General features: G+C 36.0%; 1 protein-coding gene across 50 annotated transcripts in view; it reads right to left on the reverse strand.

Annotated features, from left to right (window-relative positions):
- The window catches only part of KCNMA1 (potassium calcium-activated channel subfamily M alpha 1), a 444344-nt gene that overhangs the window by 323208 nt on the left and 98049 nt on the right, over window positions 1–23087 (reverse strand). For all 50 annotated transcript variants that reach the window (XM_032116877.1, XM_032116876.1, XM_032116875.1 and 47 more), the window contains one exon: window positions 961–1125. In XM_032116877.1, the coding sequence (XP_031972768.1) occupies window positions 961–1125 (165 nt within the window). The remainder of the gene's footprint in view (window positions 1–960; window positions 1126–23087) is intronic.

Genomic DNA, 23087 nt, shown 5'->3' on the forward strand with positions numbered 1-23087 from the left:
CAACTTTTTCCTGTAAGATACTTGATTAAGAAGTGCAATCTCCCCTCTTTTCCTCCATTCCCTTCCCCTATCCAAATAATTACTCTATAGTCCAAAATTGACTTACTGTAAAATACCTCTTAACCAAAATAAACAAAGACACAAATCCTTTTTCAGTTTAACCCAAACTAGTTACAAAGTTTCACTGGGATTATCTGAAGTTTTAAATGGAATTTAAATCACTTTAGCTTCTATTTTATAAGTATGTGCATTCTAAAAAGAAAACTAATCAAAATGACAAAGGAGACTCTTTCTACTGCAGTGAACTCCACAGAAAACCCTTGCATTTTAATACTTGACAAGGCTCTAAAGCAATGATGTTTAAATAAAGTGAAAAACTATAAATTTTTTTCACTATAAACCACATATTAATAATACCTGTCTCCCATTTGATACATAGCTGTTCACATGTTTGAAGGATAACAAACCTAGTAAAAATATGAAGAGAATATAAAATCATTACTAGTCTATTGAAAATATCACAAATCTTGTTGCATACCCAATTCAATCTTGTCTTTGCTTTACAGTTCTGACCACTCTCTACGTTTGCAACATTGGGCTTATTTTTCAAGTTTGCTTCCATTTTTCCAAGCACAATTTTACTTTCAGATAAAATAGGTCTATAGTTTTAACACCTAAGATGAAATTAATAAACTCGCTGTTTGCAGCATAGTTCAAAATCATAGGGCCAGAGTACTGAAACAGGCTGGGGAGTGGTCTGGAAGTCAGTTTTTCTTACTTGCTGTCTCTGCCTCTCTTGCAGTGGGAATTAGTCTGCTATTTTATTTCTAAAAGAGAAAATTGGGATTAACTCAGTGCTGATGCAACAAACCAATCAAAAATCCTCCACTAAAGCTGGGACACAGTGCTTCTTAAAAATGTTCTGCAAAATAAAAACATAGAAAATCATAGAAAACTTACAAGTACTCTGCCAGTTAATGTCTGGGCAGATATCATGACTCCTGCCCAATCCTTCACAGACGTCATCCATCCCACTTCTGCTGCCACATTCTCCTCTTTTTCATCTGTTGGTTTGCAGGCTCCATCTGCCTGTGCATCTCCACCACCATTGATCTTCTGGGCCTCCTGCAAAGTAAGTATTTGGGTTAGTTAATGTTTAGCAATTTGACAGTGAAAGCCAGTATACAGGTAGAAAGAGTATATAGCAATGTTATAAAAACCAGAAAATCTGTCTTCCTGGATCCCTGCTAGATGAAATTAAGAACCTACTTGCCCGTATCTCTTTAGAAATAAGAGAAATAGAAACGCTCTATAAGGTACCAACCCATAGAATAAAACTCTCCTTGACGTTACATCTTCAAAACATATACTTGGCACCAAATATGCTATATGTTCCTTCCTTACAAGCAACATAATAGACAACAGCTCTGTATGCAATTACAGAGTTACATAGAAATGAATTTGTCAGATGTAAACTGAAAGACCTTTTGATGTATCAGTTGAAAATAATGCATACTAGGTGTGAACATAATTTATGTTCAATTTACTATCACTAGAATTCATTATCAGAGTAAACCTTCACTGAGAAGGAGGATGTAACAAGACAGCAATTATCAAGTATGAGGGGAACAAAATACATCATAGAGAATCTTCAGGGAGATGCCATGCTATCAGTGAACCTGTGTTTCAATGAAAGTGTTTAATATATCACAGGAATTATTCTGTCAGTAAGTGGCTCTCACAGAATGAAGAGCTAGAAATTAGAGGAGCCTCAGCTGCACCGAGCTCACTGACGAGTCACATGCACTGGAATTCATATCAGTCTCTCATGGATGCTGCAAGCAAGGATGCCATGCTCTGTAACTGCCTGCTATGTGCTACAGTCATGGGTGCTGCACAAACATCAAGGGAAATGACAGGAGAAGCCAGCATGGATTTTACAGCGCTTAAATCATATCGCATGCAAAGCATCAGACTGTGCCATGAGAATGCTTTTCGTGACAGCATAATACTAATGACTTCCTGACTACTTGACAAGTTATGCTAAACAAGAATAGGAGAGGCAGCAAAATTCAGGGCTGCAGCAAGTACTGAGTACTTGAACTGCGCCCATAGATCTGCATTAGTGCTCCAAGCACTCTGCACAGACCAACAGCTTGACAGATCTTGTTTACAGGTGTCTTGTCTGTAGGCCACTAAGCAGGAAATCAATAACCATTAATCTCCTTTAGGATATCTTTTATACAAGCAAAGATGCTTGATGCTGGTTATATGGTTATTACTACAGTAGAAATACTACCCTGTGATGGTCAAAGTCCATAGCTGTGAGATGGCCTTGAGAAGACAGCTGGACACTCCCTGAGAGCAGCACTTAACTAATAAAGCAATTTCACTGAATCTGTCAGCAAAGAACAGCAGAACAATGCTAAAATATAATATGGAGACCAACAGTTGTTTATAGAGAATCTCAACACTGCCATTTAATTAGCTAATCAGACTTTTTTCCTCTGTGAGTTTCCCTCCTAGAAAGCAAGCTCTACATTCTTAACAGCGATTACAGAGCAGTGTGATGTTGCTATATTGATAATAACAAATTATTCAGAGTTACAACAGTAATTCAGTACACTTCCCAAGCAAATAACACAACAGAAGATAAAAATTACTCTGTATTTGCATAACTGGACCTCATTCACTGACAAATTTGGACATAGTGAATCAGATGTTTTGCACTCAGCATTGAAAGACATATCCTGTGCTGCACACGCACGGAGCACAACCTACAGAAATGAGATCATTGCAGAGGACAGCGATGTACGGCACAGCATGAGGCATTTCCAGCAGAGCAACGCTTGGCTGGAGCCAACTGGTGACCCAAAGCATCACAAAGCCATGCAGATCAGTCCCAAAGAAATGCCTCCACCACCATCAGGGTTTCAGTTATAAACCAGGAAAGAGAAAACTAGGCTTTATACTCCAGATCTTGTAACAAGGTAAAATACTGAAGCTTAGGCAACCTAGACATGTCTCCAAGGCCTCACTGGTCATAGCCACTGTCCCCAGGGTCTCCCCTGACTCCAATGCCCTCTGTGGCCCAGGACACCACCATTCCAGCCCCACCCAGGGCTCCCACAGCCCTGTCCCATCCAGCCTTGGTGAGCTCACAGCCAGTTCCCCTTGCCAGACCCACAGGCTGCTGTTCCAGGCTGGCCCCAAGAAGGCTCCAGGCCAGAGCCTTGTCCCACTACCCCAGCCAGGGTGCTGAGCAGGCCCCTGGCCCACAGGGAGCCCCACAGTCCTGACAGCTACAGACTACTTAAAACACTACACATGCCATTTCTTTCTCTCTTCCCACCAGTTTCTCTGCCTTTTGTAACTGCTAGAGCTTGTCTTTCAGAATGTAAGCTTCACACACCAGATTTTGCTCCATCATCCTCCTCTGCATTGCACAGTGAGCTTTCATACTCTGTACAAGTTTATACTGAGTGAATTAATGTGGTTTTCATAGTAAAGGAGGTGTAATTATCTCTTCCTCTCAGATAAGAAACTGAGGTGGTGATTAGGTGCCTAACTCAGACACTAGAGAAGTCACTGGCAGAATGAAGATGAAACCAGAGTATTTTTTGATCTTTCCACCCAGCAACCCCTGTTTAAAAGTGCACGGATACATACCTTGCTAAAAACACTCACAACTATAGACCTTGCTACAGAAAGTCACAGAACTACAGATCACTAAAAAAAAAGAGCCAAATGAAAACGTCCATTTTATGTTAGTGAACTTTTAAGTATTAAGGTTAGAAAATTCTTTTATTGTGCACATTTCTTCCTTACCACCCAATGTTTTTGTCTTTAGATGTGATTGCTCATAAGATATAAAAATAATTTAAAATTTCCTAGCACTCAATGAAATAGTAGGCAATTTACTTAATCGAAGAAGCAAGGTAGCTTTTATATTTCGAAAAGGTTTTTATAACCTATAGTTCTTTTGCTGTATTGTCTCCTGGTTGCCAATAGAACAGAGCAGTAAGACATGACAAACCTATTCAGTATTTGATTCGCTATAGGTATTAAAATCTGTAATACATTTGAATGGCTGTATTACTGTATTTATACTACTGATTTCACATCTATTAAAATCTCCCACCCATATTATTTCTTAATTAAAATTTAAGTAAAACAGTCATCCCCTGCCAAGTATGATTTGGAACACTCACGATCAGCCTAGCTCTTGACATTATTGTAGCTGTAATTAATATGCAGATTAGTTGCTGTTATGTAATATTTGTATTCGGTTGGGATATTTTATATTTTTCATCTATATAGCTAGCTTTTTATCTTATTTAATTGGCAGTTAAGTATTAGGAAAAGTTTATCCCCAAGTCATTATGCAATTGTGCAGAGATCACTAGAGGAGGTTTGAAGGCTGCTCTTTTTAATATACTGAACACAAAAATCAGTCCTGTTATTAAATGCATAGTCTTGTTCCATTGATATTTCTTCATCTCAAAGCACTGAGTAACCAACACCAATACCTGAAAAAGGTGCTTAAAATAATAACCTGACAGTGACAATAATTGTTTAATTATTTACAAGTTCAGTATTACAAGTAAGGGATCTTTACCCACTCTGCTTACCAGTTTTCATTATTTTAATTACTTGATAACAGAAACATTCAGGTAGATTAAGTGAGAAGCAGTATATTGTGAAATATATTTTTCCTGAACTTAATGACAAAATGAAAGAGAGCATGATGAGAAGGCATGTGCAGGAATCAGTACTCAGTGTTCTACCAATGGTTTGACACAGACCTGGACCAGAAACTTCAATGGCTTGTCTTCTATTTTCAGCAATAAATATTGATTTTGATTACATTAAGTTCTGGGATTCTTGAACACAGTTACTTTAAGGAAGAAGAATTCAAAAAAGCAAAGTTTACCCAAAAACAGTTAACAGTTTTCAAAATGTAGTCCTGCTTGCTTCATTTCACCTCTTAAATTTCTGTACAAACATAGAACCACTGCACAGACACCTCACTCAATTCAGGACAAGACAAAATAAAATCAGAAAGTTATTACGAAGCCTCAAAACATCATCTAAGAATAATCTGGTTTTTTTAAAGACCTAAAAACACAGGACACCGTAAAGACAACCTGGAAAGAACTCTCTGATGTATGGTACTGAAAAAACTTGGCACCCTGCTAAAATATGTTAAAAAACATAGGAAACAGGTAATGTGAGGGCAAAGAACTGGGTTGAAGTGTGGTGAAACAAAGAAAAGGATTTGATAATCCCATGTATCTAACATGTAACTAGTTGAATATCACACAAAAATCATTAAGTATCACCTGTAATGAGATACACAGCATTGAGTCATACCCACAGCACTCAAGAGAAAGTAGTATGGCTCAATTTAAGCAGATGTTTAAAAACAGTAACACCAATGAAGCAAACAGTGTTGGCCTTTCAATTCCATCCTAGATAACATGAGATGAGAAAGGGTCTGTCAGAATGGCAGCTGCTCCTAGTTTAAAGTATGCAGCAGTAATGCAACAAAAAAATATAGTTTGGAGCAGTTAGGAAAGGGCTGCTTTAGATAATGATGCTAGCAACTAGCAATTTTATCTCTACTAACTACCGTTCAATTAAGAGCATTGCATTCCTAGACCCTGCCATTTTAAGAAATGTTTTATATCATACCAGCAACACTTTCATAATGGCCATTCTTATAAATTAGGAATCTATATTTATTTTCCTTTCCTTTTCATTCACCTGTTTCCCCAAAGTCACCATGAGGTGCTATGTGAAGAGGAATAATTTTGCCTACAAGATTATTTCTCCTTTCTCTTAGGCAAATGTCTAAAACACTGTTTAAAATTATTAGACTTCTGCCAATAATTTAATTCCATGTCCTTCAATACATTCACTTGCCACTTTGAAATCTCCAAATAGGGGTCTTCAATTTATATAAAACCATAATATGATGCTGCATTCTCAGAAGCTGGGCAAAGTACAGTGAATGTTAAGACTTCAGGTATCTACTGAATATATTGCCATGGCAGATGCCTTCTGTCACATATAGTTACCATCCTCAGTCTCCATCTTAATAGTTACTAAGTACCAGTTCATCCAGTGCTAAAAACAAGCAAAACAAAAAAACCCTGCAGCTGTTCACCTGGTCCAGGGCAGTTTAGGAAACAGAGATCTTCACTGGAGTATTAATAAACAAAACAAATGGCAATGTGAGAAATGAACAGCTTTATGGAGACTTACAAACCCCTTGCAAGAATCAGTCTTGTAGGAAAGAGAAAGCAAAAGCTAAACTAACTAAATGTGAGCTAAGAGGTCCTTCTAAACTGGCCTATCCACAGCATTTCTTTGAATATTAGGTTACATTGACGTCAGTTATCGTGCTGTAGCTATGGTTTGACTTGTTTCAAAGGATTAATTATTGATACCCAGACAAACATTATTCCTTTCACTGAATAAAAGAACCAGAATGATGTATGGAAAACATGGCTGATGAGATAACCCAACATTTTGCTCTCATAAAATATTCACAAGCTATATAACTTGGTGTTTGCAAATTTGTAAGATTAAGTAAAATAAGTCAAAAATAGAATACAAAAGTTTTCTTATTAGTTTAAGACTAAGATGTTATACTTGGTTTTCTGCACTCCCAAGGAATTTTTGAGAAGCATCTTGCCAGTCCTTATAACCAGAGCCTTACTTTCTTTCTTTCTATGCTGACCAAGGAAACCTCTCTCCCCCCTCCCCCCCTCCAGTCACCAGCTTCTCTGTTGCATTTTTGCAAACCTTCAGCAATCCTCACAGATTTTATGTTCTGTGCCCTTCATATTTCTGGTATGGGTTACTTGTACAAAATTCCCTTTTCACATTATTGCTTTGACTGACAAGAAGTGCTGCAGTAGAGGAATTAATTCTAAAACCTTGACCTGAGAGACGAGGGAAACTAGACTAGTAAAATATAGTGTTCCACCCGTGATTCCACAAATAGTACAACAGTCTGTCAAATGAAGGGTTCCTGGGTATGGTTCTCACTTAAGAATATGAAACAGCAGACACCTACGTTATCTGAAATCTGACGAAAGTACAAAAAGATTCATTTCAAAGTTTAAAAATTTCTACACATTAATGGCAGTGTTATAATGTAACACTTCCATTGATGTGAAACAGTATTTCCAAATAACTGAAAAACTGGCTGGCAGATTTCCATACAAGTGCCTAAGAATTGAGAGATATGCTGCAAGTCCCTGTTCTGTCATCAAATTTTGAAAATCCTCAGCCACATTGTCTAATCTCTTCATGTCTTCACCCTGCAGCTATAAAACAAGAGCAACAGTAGTTTCTGCTGCATAGGAGCCTTATAAAAATAAATATATGTAGGATTTTAAGTGTCTTGGTATTACACAAAGACAATGCAGGCATAATGTAGGTGAAATCACAAAGTAAGACACACTAAAAACCTACTGGTAAAGATTGTTACAGTAGTTATATAAGACAATTAAACATATTAACACAGATGTGCAAAAGAGAAGCAATTAAGAACTCCAGATGACATAGGGAAATGAAAAATGACAAAGTCATTGCAAACTTAGACGCATTCAAATAGACAAATGGTGCTTTTTAAGAACTATTGGTTCAAGTTAGCAGGAGTTTATACCCATAGTTATGTAAGCTTTTGCTGTAAGTTAAACAGTTTGTGTGAATAATTTCATGTAAATTTATTGATAAAAATAAGACTAAGTTTTCTTTTGTTGCTTCTGATTGTGTATTAAACCCCATTGATAGAAATAAATAACCTCTGAACTTGTTATAAAACTACATAACAAGTGAACTTACTGTCTGCAATATATAAATAAGGAAAGAAATAGGACAAGTCAGTGATGCACAGGTTAAAAGCATTCACTGAAAATATTTCACAAAATGTCAAACTAATACCTAGCCTATAAATTTATTTTCCTTTTTAATAGTTAACAGAGCATTTCTTATTAATTTCTTCTAAGACCAAATTATTATTGCATTAAAATATTCTCTGAAGGCCCTTTCAATTATAAAGTAGCAGACAAAAGGGCAAACAAGCATTTCACTTTACTAATGGGGACACTACACTTAAATGGAAGGACACATTTCATTATTCTTTGGTCCCTACACACCATAGAAATACGTACATTAAGTAGATTAGACAATTATCATGTAAGACACTTGTCTTTAACTGTATCTTCTGTGGTTCAAGCCTTACACTGAGGTCATCCTTTCAAAATATATTTTTTAAAGTCCTTTGGAGTAGATTAAATATGATAGAAACTAAACTTGCAAAAATGTAGGAAGCAATTTTAGATGGGACTGAGTTATTGAAACTTATAGAAAGTTACAGAAAAGGGCTCCTTAATAGAAAAGCACAGAGAAGGGCAGAAAAGTGCATGCATTTTCTGTTATCCTCCTGTCTTGTTTCCTCCCACCTTCCAGAAGGCAAATCAAAGTAAGCATACAATTGAAAATAAAACTGATACAGATGTTGTCATGAAGTGAAAACTGCCAAATTACCTATATACTATTGAATAAGAAGTATCTTTCACAGATGTAAAAACATTTTAAATATTTATCCAAAGGTCTCAAAGTGCTTCACAAATGCAAGAAACCAGTCTTAAAAATGAGAAAAAAGGTAAGAAACAGTGGGGAAGTTACCTAACTTACTTATCTTGATTACAGGAAGTACTCTAGTTGATTGCTTGTAATTTTGTTGTTGTTGTTGTTAACATTAAGTAATACACAGTTCCAAGTTTTTCAGTCATTACCTCTTGGCACTTTTTTTTTACTACCATGAAAGGATGAAAAATAGAAAAATAACATATTTTTTTTCTGATTTTAAGAGCAGTATTACGAGTAAATTTTTTATGACCTTTAGGATCTAGATTACAAGGTAGTTTTTACAAAATAATTACGTGATAGAACCTGCAGTAAGAAAATGAATAAAATAACTATTCACTGCCAGGAATAGTCAATTAAATACACCATTGAAATGTTACAAAAGTAGAAAGTTTCTTTCACCAAAAGATATACTCAAACACCACTTACAAAATAACTGACAAACTGCTTTGTCAGTGCAGTTAAACTTCACAGCATCTTTTCAGTTGTGTACTTTTCTCCATCCTGCTCAACCACAGAAAGGAGGTTCGTACCCATTAGCAAACAGGATGCTTTCATTCATTGCATTAACTTCATCATACTCTCTTGCATGTGCTACCAGCAGTATCCAAGAGGAGATCTAGACTGAATTGCAGAAGGAAATTTTTCCCCTCTTCTGTGAAATACGGAATGACTACAACTCATTCTCAAAATCACATTTCTATTGCCCAAAAATCACAAAGAAGCCATGGATTAGGAAATGCAGTGCACAGCTTAAAGGACAAAGCACAAGGTAGTATAGCTACTCCAAAACAGGAATTTTGGTCCTTACATAAAAGGAATTAACCACTCACTTCCTTAGCTGAAAGGACAGGTTTTCACCACAAAAATTTGCTGACAGGAATTTGAGAACTTCACTTGACTCAAATCAAATATTTTAACATGGAAAGGATGGACCTAAATACTTGCATTTTCTTTATATGCAAAATAGCAAATTATCAATATTTTATAGGAATATTGGCCATCTTCAATGCTGAGCCTCAAAGAGAATTTATTTGCATATACGTTTATAAACAGATTCATGATTTTTCAGAAGTATTTAAAGATAACAGCATAAAAGATGAAGGAGAAAGGCAGTGGGACCAAAAATAACAGACTTGCAAATATAACAGGCTGGTAATATCATAACACACATAACACACAATAATGATTTGAAGAACACCAGAGAAGAATTCTATCATCTGCCAAATTCAATAAAAGAGTAATCTCTAAGACTCTTTTGATTCAAGGGTAGTATATAACATTTATTATTATTGTATTAAAATCATAAAGGAAAGCACAATGAATTAAAGGCAGCTCTCTGTAGGATATAAAGCCATATCTCAGCCTATCCTGAAGTAGGAAAATAAGTTCCAGTATGCAGCACATAAATATTTGAAGAGCAGCAGGTCAGCCAATAAGTAATTAAAACTATTTACTAGCACACAACACTTCTCACTCAGAGATTACAGAGTGCCATGCAGCTTTCAAACGGCAAGAACTTGGTGCAGGGGGGAGTCAGAGAGCACACAAATGTGCAGGAATCTGGAGCAAAGACATACAGCTGTACTTCTCAAAATATCGCAAATGCAGATTTACTTGCCAACTAACTGTTTTAACGATTACTATAAAATAATTTCATTAGACTCAGCATTTCCCTCTAAAAGCCCAGTTACATCACACTATAAGAAATGTGTAAGTGCTATTTATTTAATCAAGTAGATGTAACTTCATTTATTACCCACTACTATGAAAACAATTTTGTATGATGTGAATCTCATGACTCCCTTGCATAAATGGCAGACAAAAGTTCTTAATCTACAAGAAATTTTTCTTCTTGCAGCTTATTTCTTTTAGGCAACTTATATTACTTTGGTTCACCTCCTAGACACTAAATATCAGCATCCAAATTACCCAGTATCAAAACTTGCAGACCACAAATACAGCACCTGATACATTTATGGTGCAAGGAAACACTCACAGTTGTTCCAAATTTACAGATACTGACTCAAATCTAAGGGAGTGAGGAGAGGACTGCTAAATTTCTGTCTGATTTGCATATTACAGCCCCATTGTTATGCTATATAGAATTAGAACAAGCTCAGTGAATTCTCTGACTCTCTTAACTTCATCACCTTAAAAACAGGAATAACTTAAAGTGGCACAGAGATCACCCCAGTTCTTGTGCACGTAGCAGAAATGAACTGCTAGGAATTGATGCATGACTGTGACATTGAACATTGCCTTTTTAAGCAGTCAGAAGACGGACTAGTGGAAAATAAAGATACATAGAGTCCATTCTTGGCTCTCATAACACATCCTGTTCAATGCAGGACTGAATCTGCCTGTACCAAAACTTGTAGGTGAAGCTCCTACTCTGATAGGTCATTTTCTAAATGAGAACAGCAACTCTTTGAAGTTCCTCAGAGGCCTGAATGCTCAGCAGCAGCCCTGGCAGAGTTGCATTAGTAGCAGAGGGTCAGTGAGGTAATTAAATGCAGTCATTGTTCTGTCTCATGAGTCTGCAGTTTTTGGTTTCAAAATTTATCAAACCAGCAAATACAGCATATGTTACAAAAATATGTTACCTCTAAACACTCACTCCACCTATGAATTATGCATGACACAGCAGGCAGTTACTGTCACCTGAGCAGGAAAGGTAATGAACAGAGGTGAGAGGATAGGTCAATTTAAATTTCTAGCTCTTTTTTTGTAAGATTAAATAAGAGGAAAAAGAAATTAAAGTATAACTATTGTTAAATCATCAAAAAGTATTGAGTTTTAATTTGCTCGATCTTCATGAGAGCAGAAGTTGACAATAACATATAATAAAGTTATGGCTACTATGGAAATTTCAATCTTGAATGCCCTTGGTTTATATCTTGCAATTTTGTGATAATGTGATAATGTTATTACAGAGCCTAGAACTCCCATTTTTTCTTTTAAATGTTATATTAATTATTTGGTAAAGAGTTTAAAACAGCATAAAGATTGAACAGTTCATCAAAGCAGGCTGTCACACTTTACACAATTCAGAAGACGTGTTTTACTGAACCTACTCATCAGCTTGAAGCTTAAGAGATCTTCTCCATTTACCGTGCTGCATAATTACCTCACACAGCTTTTCAAGATGCAGGTGCCCCCCATAATTTATCTGTGAATGAGAGTCATTGACAATCCCATGCAAGTATCACATGACTTTAAAATTTTCACCTTAACTACTTCTTAAAAGAAGAAAGGGCTTAATTAAGCCTTAGTTTAAAAAAAAAAAAAAAAAAGTAATGATTCATACATCAGTAATTCACATCTTCCAAACATCTGATTCTAGTTGATTCAGCAACAAGACATTGAAGTAATACATGTAACTAGGGGATGTATTTGAGAAATAAATATTATCTCTGCATTTCAGATTCAGCTGATGGAAACTGGGGGGGAGGAAGGGGAGAAAGGCATAAACTGTAAGATCTTTTTTTTGAGTTAAAAAGTATGGCTTTTATCCTAACAAAGTAGTGTAACAAGGAAAATGGGATCTGCAGGTTACAAAAGCAGAAGTCATATGTATCATGAATCCCATTTTGTCTGCAGATATACAACTCTAAGAAAAGGATTCAAGGATGTTTTTATTCCTGGTCACTTTCGAAGTCCTCATAGGTATCATGGGATGCATCACACATAATTCAAACGCTTCCATTTATTACCACTTGTAAAGTGCCCAATAAACTAAAAGCGATGTGTAGTTTTTACTTGCTGCCCACACTAGCAATCACCACTGCCTAGAAGCATCTACTGGCCCTCACCTCAGGCTGCAAAAGATTTCTGCTGAATAAATGAACTTCCTGTGAAGGAAGCTTCTTCCTTAAGACTAAGTCCTATATCAGATTTTTTAACTGTGGTGTTTAAGGAAAACCTGACTTCAAATATATTTTAAAGGGCTCTCCACAGAAACAAAGTCTCCTTGTTATTGATTGGGTCAATAGAAAGAGCTGTGAAAATTAAAATGAAAAATTGTTACCTTCATTCACTTTTCATTTTTTATGGGATTCAAAAATGATGAAACAATTCTATTTCCTCCAAAAACCCGCCACTATTACCTATAAAATTAAGTTGGAATCCCTCAGATCCACAGAAATCTTTTCCCACACTGATTTCTTCTCCTGCAGGTAACCACAGCAGTAACAGAAAACTATAAACTAAGCAAACTCCAATCTCTACTAATAATTTTATAAAATAAAGAATGTTTTACACAAAGTTCTAAGCAATTACATACAACAGAGGCTATTGGGGGGAAAAAAAAACCCCACACAGTAAAACAGTAAAAGCATTATTTTCTTTTCTATTCACTTTTTTTCCTATAACTATTCGCTTCATCCATCAACACCATCAAATCTACACAACTCTACTGCTTCTACAGGTGACAAAGTGGATCTTTGTGGACTACTACTTAAGTACACACCACCTCATTAGTTATCCTTTTCTATGATCTCCAGCAACATCTTTGCAGGTATGGTAGTAAATGCAGTCTCTGTCTCTCAACCAACTTATGAAAACAGATACAATTCAAACAAAGAGAGAGAGAAACACTGGGCCCTCATACTCTACACTCTCACCAGAAAGGTGTTGTGTATGTTTCCCATTACAGTCAGCCACAGCAGCCGTTAGCATATGAAAACAAACCCTGTGAAAGTCTCCAATGTCTTTTTTTAAACCAAGTACCAGTCAGAAAAGGAAAAAAAGGAGCCTGGATTTTTCTACAAGAGCTTTGAGGCACTGGCACAGGTTTCCCAGAGACATTCTAGTTGTCCCATCCCTGGAAGCATTCAAGACTAGGTTGGATGGAGCTTAAAGCAATCTGGTCTATTGTAAAGTGTCCCTGTCCACTGCAGGGAGATTGGAACCAGATGATCTTTAAGGCCCCTTCCAACCCAAACCCTTCTATGATTCTACTATCCATCTCCCTGGATAGTACCATCTCGTAGGAATTATAACCTAGAAAAAGGGAGTGTAAAGATTGTGGAGCACCATGTAAAACCAAGCTCACAATGATAGCACACAGTCCAGAACTAAAGAAGTGCAGTATAAAGCTAACACTTCCTCTGCCAGGGTCTGAGTTGATGGCAAGTTGAATGTGAACAACAGTGTGTCCTGAATGCCAAAGGGATGTTTACCCTAACACAGTAGGGATTGAGTAAAGAGCCTGTAAGCTTCCAATTAGCTCAGTAGAAGGTGTCTAGTGGCAAAGCAGAATATGTTGAGAGAAAAGATTTATGATCTAAGCCATTTTTTCAGGAGATAGGGAGGTATCATCCTTCTTAATTTTTTCTACTTTCTGTTTGCTTGATTTAGAAATGGGGGTTTTGAGTCTTCCTTCCCTTCCAACATAACAGTTTGTTATTTCACGTCTGCAGGTTTGGCTTAAAGACTCCAATTCTTTCAGAGCATCTTCTACCATTATCTTCAATTGTAGTGGTACTGAGCAGTGAAAATACGATCAACATCTGCACACACACTCTGGATGAAACCCTGACAACCCCCTAGGGTGACAACAGATGTTTTTGTTAGTTCTCATGTCTTGTAGGAGCCAATACTAACCCAGGGAAAAAGTCAAAACCTGAAAGTAACACTGACAGCAGAAATAATACTATTGTCCACTGGACACTGAGGTCACCATTTAACCAAGTAATTAGTTACAGGAGTAAACACACCAAATTACCAAAATGGTTGCACAGCCTGTCACCTTGCTGGAAAGATTTTTTTGCTACAACAAAATAGAAACATGATTCTAATGAAAAAATACCATTAGGCTGGGTCTAAACCCAGTAGTGTGTGGGGCAAGGATACTGTAACTGGGACGATGGAATAATAAAATATACCAGATAGAGTAATCAAGCTCCAGAAGAAAGTTCATTGTTTTGAGCATTTAACTGTAAAAGCAAGCATATGGGAACTGCTGAAACAAAAGACAGTCTCAAATATGGCAGCAAGAATGGAAGAAAACAGAATTAATCAATCCCCACAAATTTATGCTTGAAGTAGGGCAAGTTTCCCATCACAAGCGAGATTCTTGACTGCATTACATGAGTCACTTCATCTTGTAAGAAAAGGAGTATGAATACAAATCTTGTTCCTGGCAACGAAATTAGTGCAAAGGCCACACTGACAATTAACTCGTATCAAGAAAAGGGCCAATTTCTTGCAAAGATAATACAAAGCTGTTGACAATTAATTCTACTTTATTAGAACAGAGCTTTGAGAGTTTGCTTCCTCCTGTCTTAAGCCACCCAGCATCCCAGTGATGGTGGCATCGCTGCCTTGCTGTGCTCCAGACCCTGGAGCTCAGAAGAATGTTTTATTTCATTACTCAGAGACATAGCAACAGTGATATTTAATAAAGTGATCATCAATCATCTGAAAAAATACATTTTTAAAAATATATGATTTTCTGCTGTGCTTGGCACTCCCTGTAATCGGAGTGTTCTGCTGGAATCCAAGTGGGGGAAATTTTTCATCAACACAGGCATATCAATTATGAGAATGTCAGCCCTGCTGGATGCCAGATTCAAACTGTTGTTAGGTAGGCTGTTTATGAGATAGCTGGAACAAAACAGTAGAAAAGTATAAAAATAAACTGAATACTTAACAGAGAAAAAGTAATGATAGAATTATATACTTGAATGCAAATCCCAACTCTCTGTAACAAAATCCTTCTCTCATTTCCTCAGTGTGAGTTTTGGGGTTTGTTTGATTGGGGTTTTTTTTGGTTCTTGTTTGTTTGTTCTACAATTAACTCACTTTCTTACATATACACACTCTCTCCAGGATACTCTCTAGGTTTAAGACAAGATTTTAGCATAGACACACTTGATACTAGAACTGAGTTGCCTGGGAGACAAAAGAGCCGTCTGAAGGCCTCTCCGCTTACTGGTGCACATTAAGATCCAGGTTGTGACAAAACTATCTCAGAAAACAGATTTGGTCATGCTATCAGTATTTTTACCCAAATGTACTCAGACATCTAAAAAATGTCACCTCTGACAACTCTACATCTTTCACAAACTTCTCTGAATCTATAAATTCTGCAGAGGGCCTTGAAGATGAAAAAATGAAGGTTTTCACTTCTATGAAAGCATGCAGACTTACCTCTAGAGCATAGAGCCAATACTTCTCCTTTTTCCTATATGTCTTTGCAATCAAAACATAGCTTGTAAAAATATCCACTTTCTTTACAATGTGAGGATAGAGCATTATCAACAAATGGTCCAGACGGTCTAATCAAAGTTATAGTCCCGATTATTAGTATATGCAGGGTAGCAACCTAGTTATTGGCAGAACAAAACCAGGAGGATTTTGGCTGGTTAGCTTGGTTGCTTTTTGGTTTTTTTTTAACTTAAAGAAATGCCAAGTCAGTGACCTAAACAATAAAAGTGTATTGATTCATAAAAATCAATAAGGATCTGGGCCAAAAAATATAAACACACATTCCCTCTGGGACAGGACAAAACATATGGCTCTATAAATTACCACATATGATGGGGGGTTTTGTTGGGTGTTAGCTTGGAGGGGGTTTTTTTTGGTCTTTGGTATTGCTATTTTTATTATTATTTTCGGTTGCTTGATGGTTTCAGTAAGTCAGCAATGTACAGAGAAGGAAGGTGTACAGTCTGTTTTCTGAGTACAAATGAACTGACAGAAGAACATCTGCATGATTAGAGGTTAAAGAAAAGAGTTAATGATCTATTCTTAAGGATCTCTCCTCTTTCTCTAGCAGAAGTAAAGGGAAACTTACTCTTCTTAGCTTGGCTAAATCTGTTTTCCTCTCAAGTCCCCATGATTCCCCTTACCCTGACTATTGTGCCATGACTCCTCCTCCACTTTCCAGTAACCTAAAACTACAAGCTATGGTTTGTGTATTGCATCACCTCTATTGATTCACACTCTAAGATCTTATAGTTTACCATATAATATTAATGTCAAGGGTTCAATCATGTAAGAAAAGTTTTACACATAACATAATGATTATTTCATACAAAGTTTTAAACCTGGTTTTACCACAAGTACATATATATTTTAAACTCAAAATTAAAAAACAAAACATATTCCATAAGCTTTAATTAGTAATTACCTATTACTAACAAGATTTACTTGTTTCACTGAAAAGTTTCTGCTCACTATAGCAGGGCTGCAAATAGAAAAAGTAGTTTTAACATCACGTTCTCTTTTTTTTGGCAATACTAAGAAAATCACAATAGGTTTGCTTAGTTATATTTGTTTCTAGCATGAATATACATCTGCTTTGGGTTAAGGTCCATTCCAACCCAAACCACTCTATGATTCTATGAACAAATTATTTCAGAAGAGGAATGATACTACAGTTAAAATAGGTAACAATTTAAGACTTCTGTTACATTGAACTTGTCATGACCAATGCAAAAAATTCTCACATTCTCAACACTTTCATGTCTGAATTAAAGGGAGCAAATAAGGTTATCTTGCAAGTAGAAGTTCATCAATTTGTAATGAGAACCATTATTCATTGCCTACTTGCTGAATATTCTCTTAAGATTGATAACATACATTATACCAGCACACACATCAATCCACATGCACAAACCCACCAAAACATACACAGCCAATTAACATGTACAAAAATACTCAAATATAATTCAGAAAAAAATTTTATTTTTAAATTAGTCATGCTTCATTTATTTCTTAATTGAAACCAATTTAAAAAATTTTAAAAAAAGCAAACAGCTAACTGTGACCTAGAATCAACAGAATCTGCTACACTACTTTGGTTTGGTCAATTGAGTGGGGTTTTGATTTAGTTGTTCAAAATGAAAAGGAACAGATTTAAGACTTTATATTAAAATAAAGAAGTCTTTAGTATGATAGACACAATGAGGAAAAATTTTATTTCCTGTTTAAACCCAATTTTATTACATAATGTTGAGACTTTTTATAGTTTTCAGCAGTCTTCCATTAGGCCTCTATGTAATTCCCTTCTCCAGCTAGAAACAGGTAATCAGAACAACTGGACACTTTTTTGTGATAAATCTGATCTTTTGATTTTTGGAATATATGGAAGTAAAATGTTCATTCTCTCACAACATGCCACCATGCCTACATAAGGATATGGTCTCCTGGCAGCATCAATGGACACTGGGAAGTGCAGCCATCCGTGGAAGGGTCAGTACCATCTGTGGGTACCATTCACCTGAGCACTGCTGGCTGCCATCAGCACATGCAGCATCATTTTGTGCACAAGGATTTGCTGCTCAGGGTAAGCAGCTACCGCAAAGCTGACACCTGGGAAGCCGAACAACAAACTAAAATCTGTCTACGCAAGTAACGCAATCTTTTGTGCAAGATGGATGAGAAAAAAATGGGATTCTGAGGATTCTGTAACATTATTAATAGGAATGGGAACAGTAGCCTTGGGATGCAGAAAACGTATGTATTAACCAATGCAGACTACTTCATCTAACCTCTTAGGACAGTTTGCTCTCATCTGAGCTGCCTTAATTTTGTACGTGCTAATTTCATTTAACTTTTCTAGAAACAGAAAACAGTAATCTGTAGGCAAAATAAGCTTAAAGACATACTATTGTGTTTCAATTAAAGTACAGTTTTCTGTATGCAGGAAGTTGCATTCAGACCAAATAAAAGTAGTTATTTGCTAATCCATCACAGGTCATGTAACTGTACAAGATAAATAACAGTATAATTCAGAGGTTTTTTTCTATAAATAAAAAATAAAACAAAATATAAAGGATAAATACATTGAAGCCTGATTTTATTTTCAGTGTCAATGAAGACATACGTATACGTGCTCATCCTCACCTAGGAATAAAAAATACCACAAATATTTCTCTGATGTGCACAAAAATCCAAACTATAACATCACACTGTAAAGGAAAACACACTACTGAAAATATCACATAAATAGAAATAAAATTTATTATTTCCTCATATGCTAAGCAAAGGTAAAGCAAAAATATAGTAATATTTAAGAAAAAGGTTGTATTTTGAAAAACAAATGTTTGACTTTTTCTACTGCATAAAAAACACCTTGAAACTAATGAGTTCGCTCAGAGAATCAGATCTGGATGCTGTCAGACAAGTAACAAACATTAAAGTGTCTGTATATTATAGCATTCCCCCTCAAACTGAAAGCACTGCAGTAATCCTGTAAATAAACACAACCTACATTGACATCATTACTATTAACTAAATAACAAAAATCACTCATTTTCACCCAGTTGCTTCTCTCAAAACACTGGTTCTGTAAAATTGGAACTGCTTTTTGCACACAGCAATTAATAATACAATTTGGGAGTTTAACTCCACTCTACCACCAAGGAACATTAGGAGATCAGAAGGGTAAACAGCTAAGGGACAAAGCGCCTTCCTTAAAAGTGAAGCGGAATTTTAGAACTTCAGATGCCAACCTGACAAACTCAATTAACTCATTTGCACACTTCAGACTGATTAGTTACATTGTCTCAAAGTGAAGAGTTTTCATACTAGGATCATTACTTGTAAAATATTTTAAGCAGCTACAACTGAATTTCTAACAATAATTTCTGAATTTCTATGACTAATTTCTGCTTATATATCTCACTTTCGTAAAAATAGTATCAAATCGTATCACAGATTTCAGCATTTACTCAGAACACTGATGGCCTTGAAATATTTGCTTTCAGATCATTTAGACAAAGCAGGGAGGTGTTTTTCCAACTTTGAAAAGCAGGTACAAAGAAACTGAAAGGCATACAGAAAAACCTGTAAGGAAATACACTTCTAAAATCAGATTACATGTTTTAAGGTATAGCACTAATAAAAGGAATAGCTTTCTCTCTCACATGGTGTATGTAAGCAGAATCCTTTACCTTGCTAAATAAATCTCACACAGAGAAATTCTGAGAAACTTCATTCTGAGAAGTCTTTTGAGTGTCCTTTCGGTCATTTTTCAAAATAACTTCATGTTACTTGGTGTATACATTAAAGGCCTTCCTTAAAGTCTGGATCCTCTGATAATTTCCTATTCTAATTAGTTTCCATTGGGCTAGAAAACATGGACTGTAAATTTAGTCCATGTCCTCATTTTTCTCCCGTTCATTAAATGGAAAGGGTCATCATAAAATCCAAGCTAGCTCCTAACCAAGTTTTGGCAGTGCTTTTTTAAGACTGCATCTCAACTTAAGAACCCTTGCAACAAAGTTGCCATTTAGGAGGCACACTGTCAATTTAATTCTTTGATTAACTGCTTGTGTCTGCTACCAGCAACTCAGTCTTGGAATGTAATAAAATAAGAGCAGATGGACAGCTCCCAGATACAGCAAAAGTGCATAAACCAGAAAGTAGCTTTATCCACACATCTGGGTCTTCTAAGCCCAAGAAAACATTGTTCTTGTTATGAGGAGATCCATTTTCACGTGAATAACATTTTTTAGGATAACTGTCTCTGAAATACTCTCAGCCAAAAATGGAACTTCTACTTCGGCTCATGTTTAAGAAACTCCTGCATACAGCAGTTGAAATCAATATGTATTCCTGCCTGCCATACCAAGGACTATGCTTAATTCTTTTTCTATCCAAAGAACAGATACTACAGCTTGTAAAGAAAATAAATTCAGCCTTATGGATAATAGAAAGAAAACTTTACATTCCAAACATAAATTTATTTTTCCATATAGAGGTTTAGGAAGTAGAAGCTAATAATTCATAATTAGAGTACTGCAATACTTCAGAGACTCATGGTATCTATGAAAGCAACATCTCTTAATTTAAGACTAGCCCACTGGCTGAGAACTATACAAAAATAGTTTGTGTTTTAGTCTTTTTGGTAGCCTAGAAAGTAAGAAGTGAACATTAGACTGAAGATAATCAGGAACAGACTGCTATGATTCCTGAAGAGTCAGATCTCCACTTATACCTCAGCTTCGCTAAAATCCAGCATTTAACAGGCTAAATTATCACTATTAACCAGTACTTTAAAACCAGTTAAGCACATTAATCACTGGGTTGCAAGCAGAAGGGTGATAATACCCAGTCCTTAACAGAATGCCAAGGAAAGCAACACTTCACTAAGGAATACAAAAATCTCCTTGAGCATTTTTGAAGCATTACTCTAGAGTTCAAGCAGTACTTGTATCAACCATTACATCTAGAAGATTAGCTATAAAAATTAAATTATTTTGGTCACCACTCAGTTTTTCAGTTGGAAAAACTGCAATTTGATGCTCTGGATCTGTGTGGGTTTGGTAAGACACTGAACAAGCTTATGGAAGAGAAATCAACCATTAGCTGTTTACTGCAAACCAACTATATAGGTCTCATAAAAATCACTCAAGTTGCAAACAGCTGAAGGTTTGGAAAGGAAAAGGAGGGACAATTACATACGCCAGCCTTGCTTAAATATTCTTACATAAGCACCCATTCTTGGCTACAAGTTGCAAAAGAATACTTGGCTACATTTATTTTTGATACAAAGCTGTTTATTATGTTCTTAATCCATAAAAGGATTAGATTATTGACAATGATGTCTGGCCTTGGTTTAACTACTCAAAAGGAGAAACCAGGGCAAACAAGCCCTCATAAAGAAAGTAAACACTTTGAATCAGTACAGCTAAAAGGATTACAGTCACTTGTCACAACACACAAATACAAGTTTTGTGTCAGGAATTGCAAGTTACACACATGGCTATGTCAAGGAATATCCTCCTTGTATGATCAAGTTTACAGGTAGAAGAAAGAGAGCTAAAGAAAAGAATAAAAAAAAAAATCAGAAGAAATCTGATGACTTAAAACCTATGAACAAAATCTAGCCTGTACACATTTGTCTTTCGATTATTCTAACATTTGCTTTGCTGTAACATCTTGGGAAAAAAGATAAAGAATGGGAATACCTATACCAGATTACTTTAAGAAGTCATATGACAAGTGCATTAAATCTGGTGCTTTTTTTTTTTTTTTCATTTGCCATTCTTCACATGTTTCTTTTTAGAACTGGCTTTAGACAAACATCAGGAGAAACATTCTCTAGCTTCATTTTTAAAAGGCTGAAAGAGAAACCATAATTCTGTAATTAAGGGACAGCTGGCTGTTACTGTGATATGCCAAATGAAGGTCCCTTTCACTAGAATTTGTGGCTACCACTGATTATAGTTTAAATTCCCAGAATTAAAACCCCATTCATAAGGATTTGAAAGGCAAAGCTTAAGACTTGCCTTCCATATGTGCCTGTTCTCAGAGAACATTGGATGCTACTTTATAAGTGCCCACAAGAGCAAACAAACAGCACAACATGGCTACAGGGAACATCTTTAAACTATAAATAAATGTTATTAACTGAGATCCAGTGCATGCTGTGCACCTTATTACAGTCTAGCAAAATGACTGTGCCTGGAAAAATGCCGAAAGCCTTAAGATTGCCTTACTTAATATATAATATTTGAGCAATACAATGATATCTTAGGCAATTTTTATGCCACAGACCATAATTTGTGTTTAAGTATCACTCTATACATGTGTTTCTGCAATTAAAAAAAAAGGCATTTTCTTTACCCATCATTGCAATTTCCTGTTGATTTAATTTTATCAGGAAGCATAGAAATAATAATGGACTCAAACTGGGGTTTTTAACATATATTGATACTTTATAAAATCCAATACTCCATAGGAAGACTATATTTGTAGTTCACAGTGTAAATGATCATAAACTATGCTTTCACTTCTTAAGGGCAATAAAATTCCAATCCTGACCTACATGCACTGCTCATAAGCTTCAGTCTTAAATACAGAACTAAATTTCTGACAGGTTCTCTCTAACACATACACAAATGAAGACCTATATTGGAGTACAAAGTTCCAACTGAGTTTAACAGGAGTTAATCTGTTTTAGTCTGCAATACAGAACCACATGTTGACCATTCGCTACAGATGCTACATGCACCATATTGCCCACTCAAAGTTACAAGGCTGACTTGCTGCTGCAGGCTAGAATAATACTTTTTCAGCAAATGAGTTTTGTTTACTGCCTTTGCTGCTCAGTGAGTTAAAAACCATCAAGTTTGGAGCTGAAAACGCAATCAAATCAGTAGATAAACTGTGGATCCGTGCAGCTAATTGTTTTGCTTTTGGCTATGGCATATGTATTACTTGATTGCCAATTTCACGCTCTGATACTGCTTCTTTATAGCAGCAGATGAAACTGAAGCTCAAGTACTCTGTTCAAAGAAGCTGATAAATATGTATTCCGCCCCTTTGCAATGTTTGACACACTCCTCACCCATTGTTATGCTTCCCTTTTATGAAGTGCAAAACAGGCCGCTATTTTAGCTCTTATTCCTGCCACTGTCAAACCCAATTTATATATGCTCTTGGCTTAATCAGTATGCCAAAAGGCA

This window comes from Corvus moneduloides, chromosome 8 (assembly GCF_009650955.1).
Source record: "Corvus moneduloides isolate bCorMon1 chromosome 8, bCorMon1.pri, whole genome shotgun sequence".
Lineage (NCBI taxonomy): Eukaryota > Metazoa > Chordata > Aves > Passeriformes > Corvidae > Corvus > Corvus moneduloides.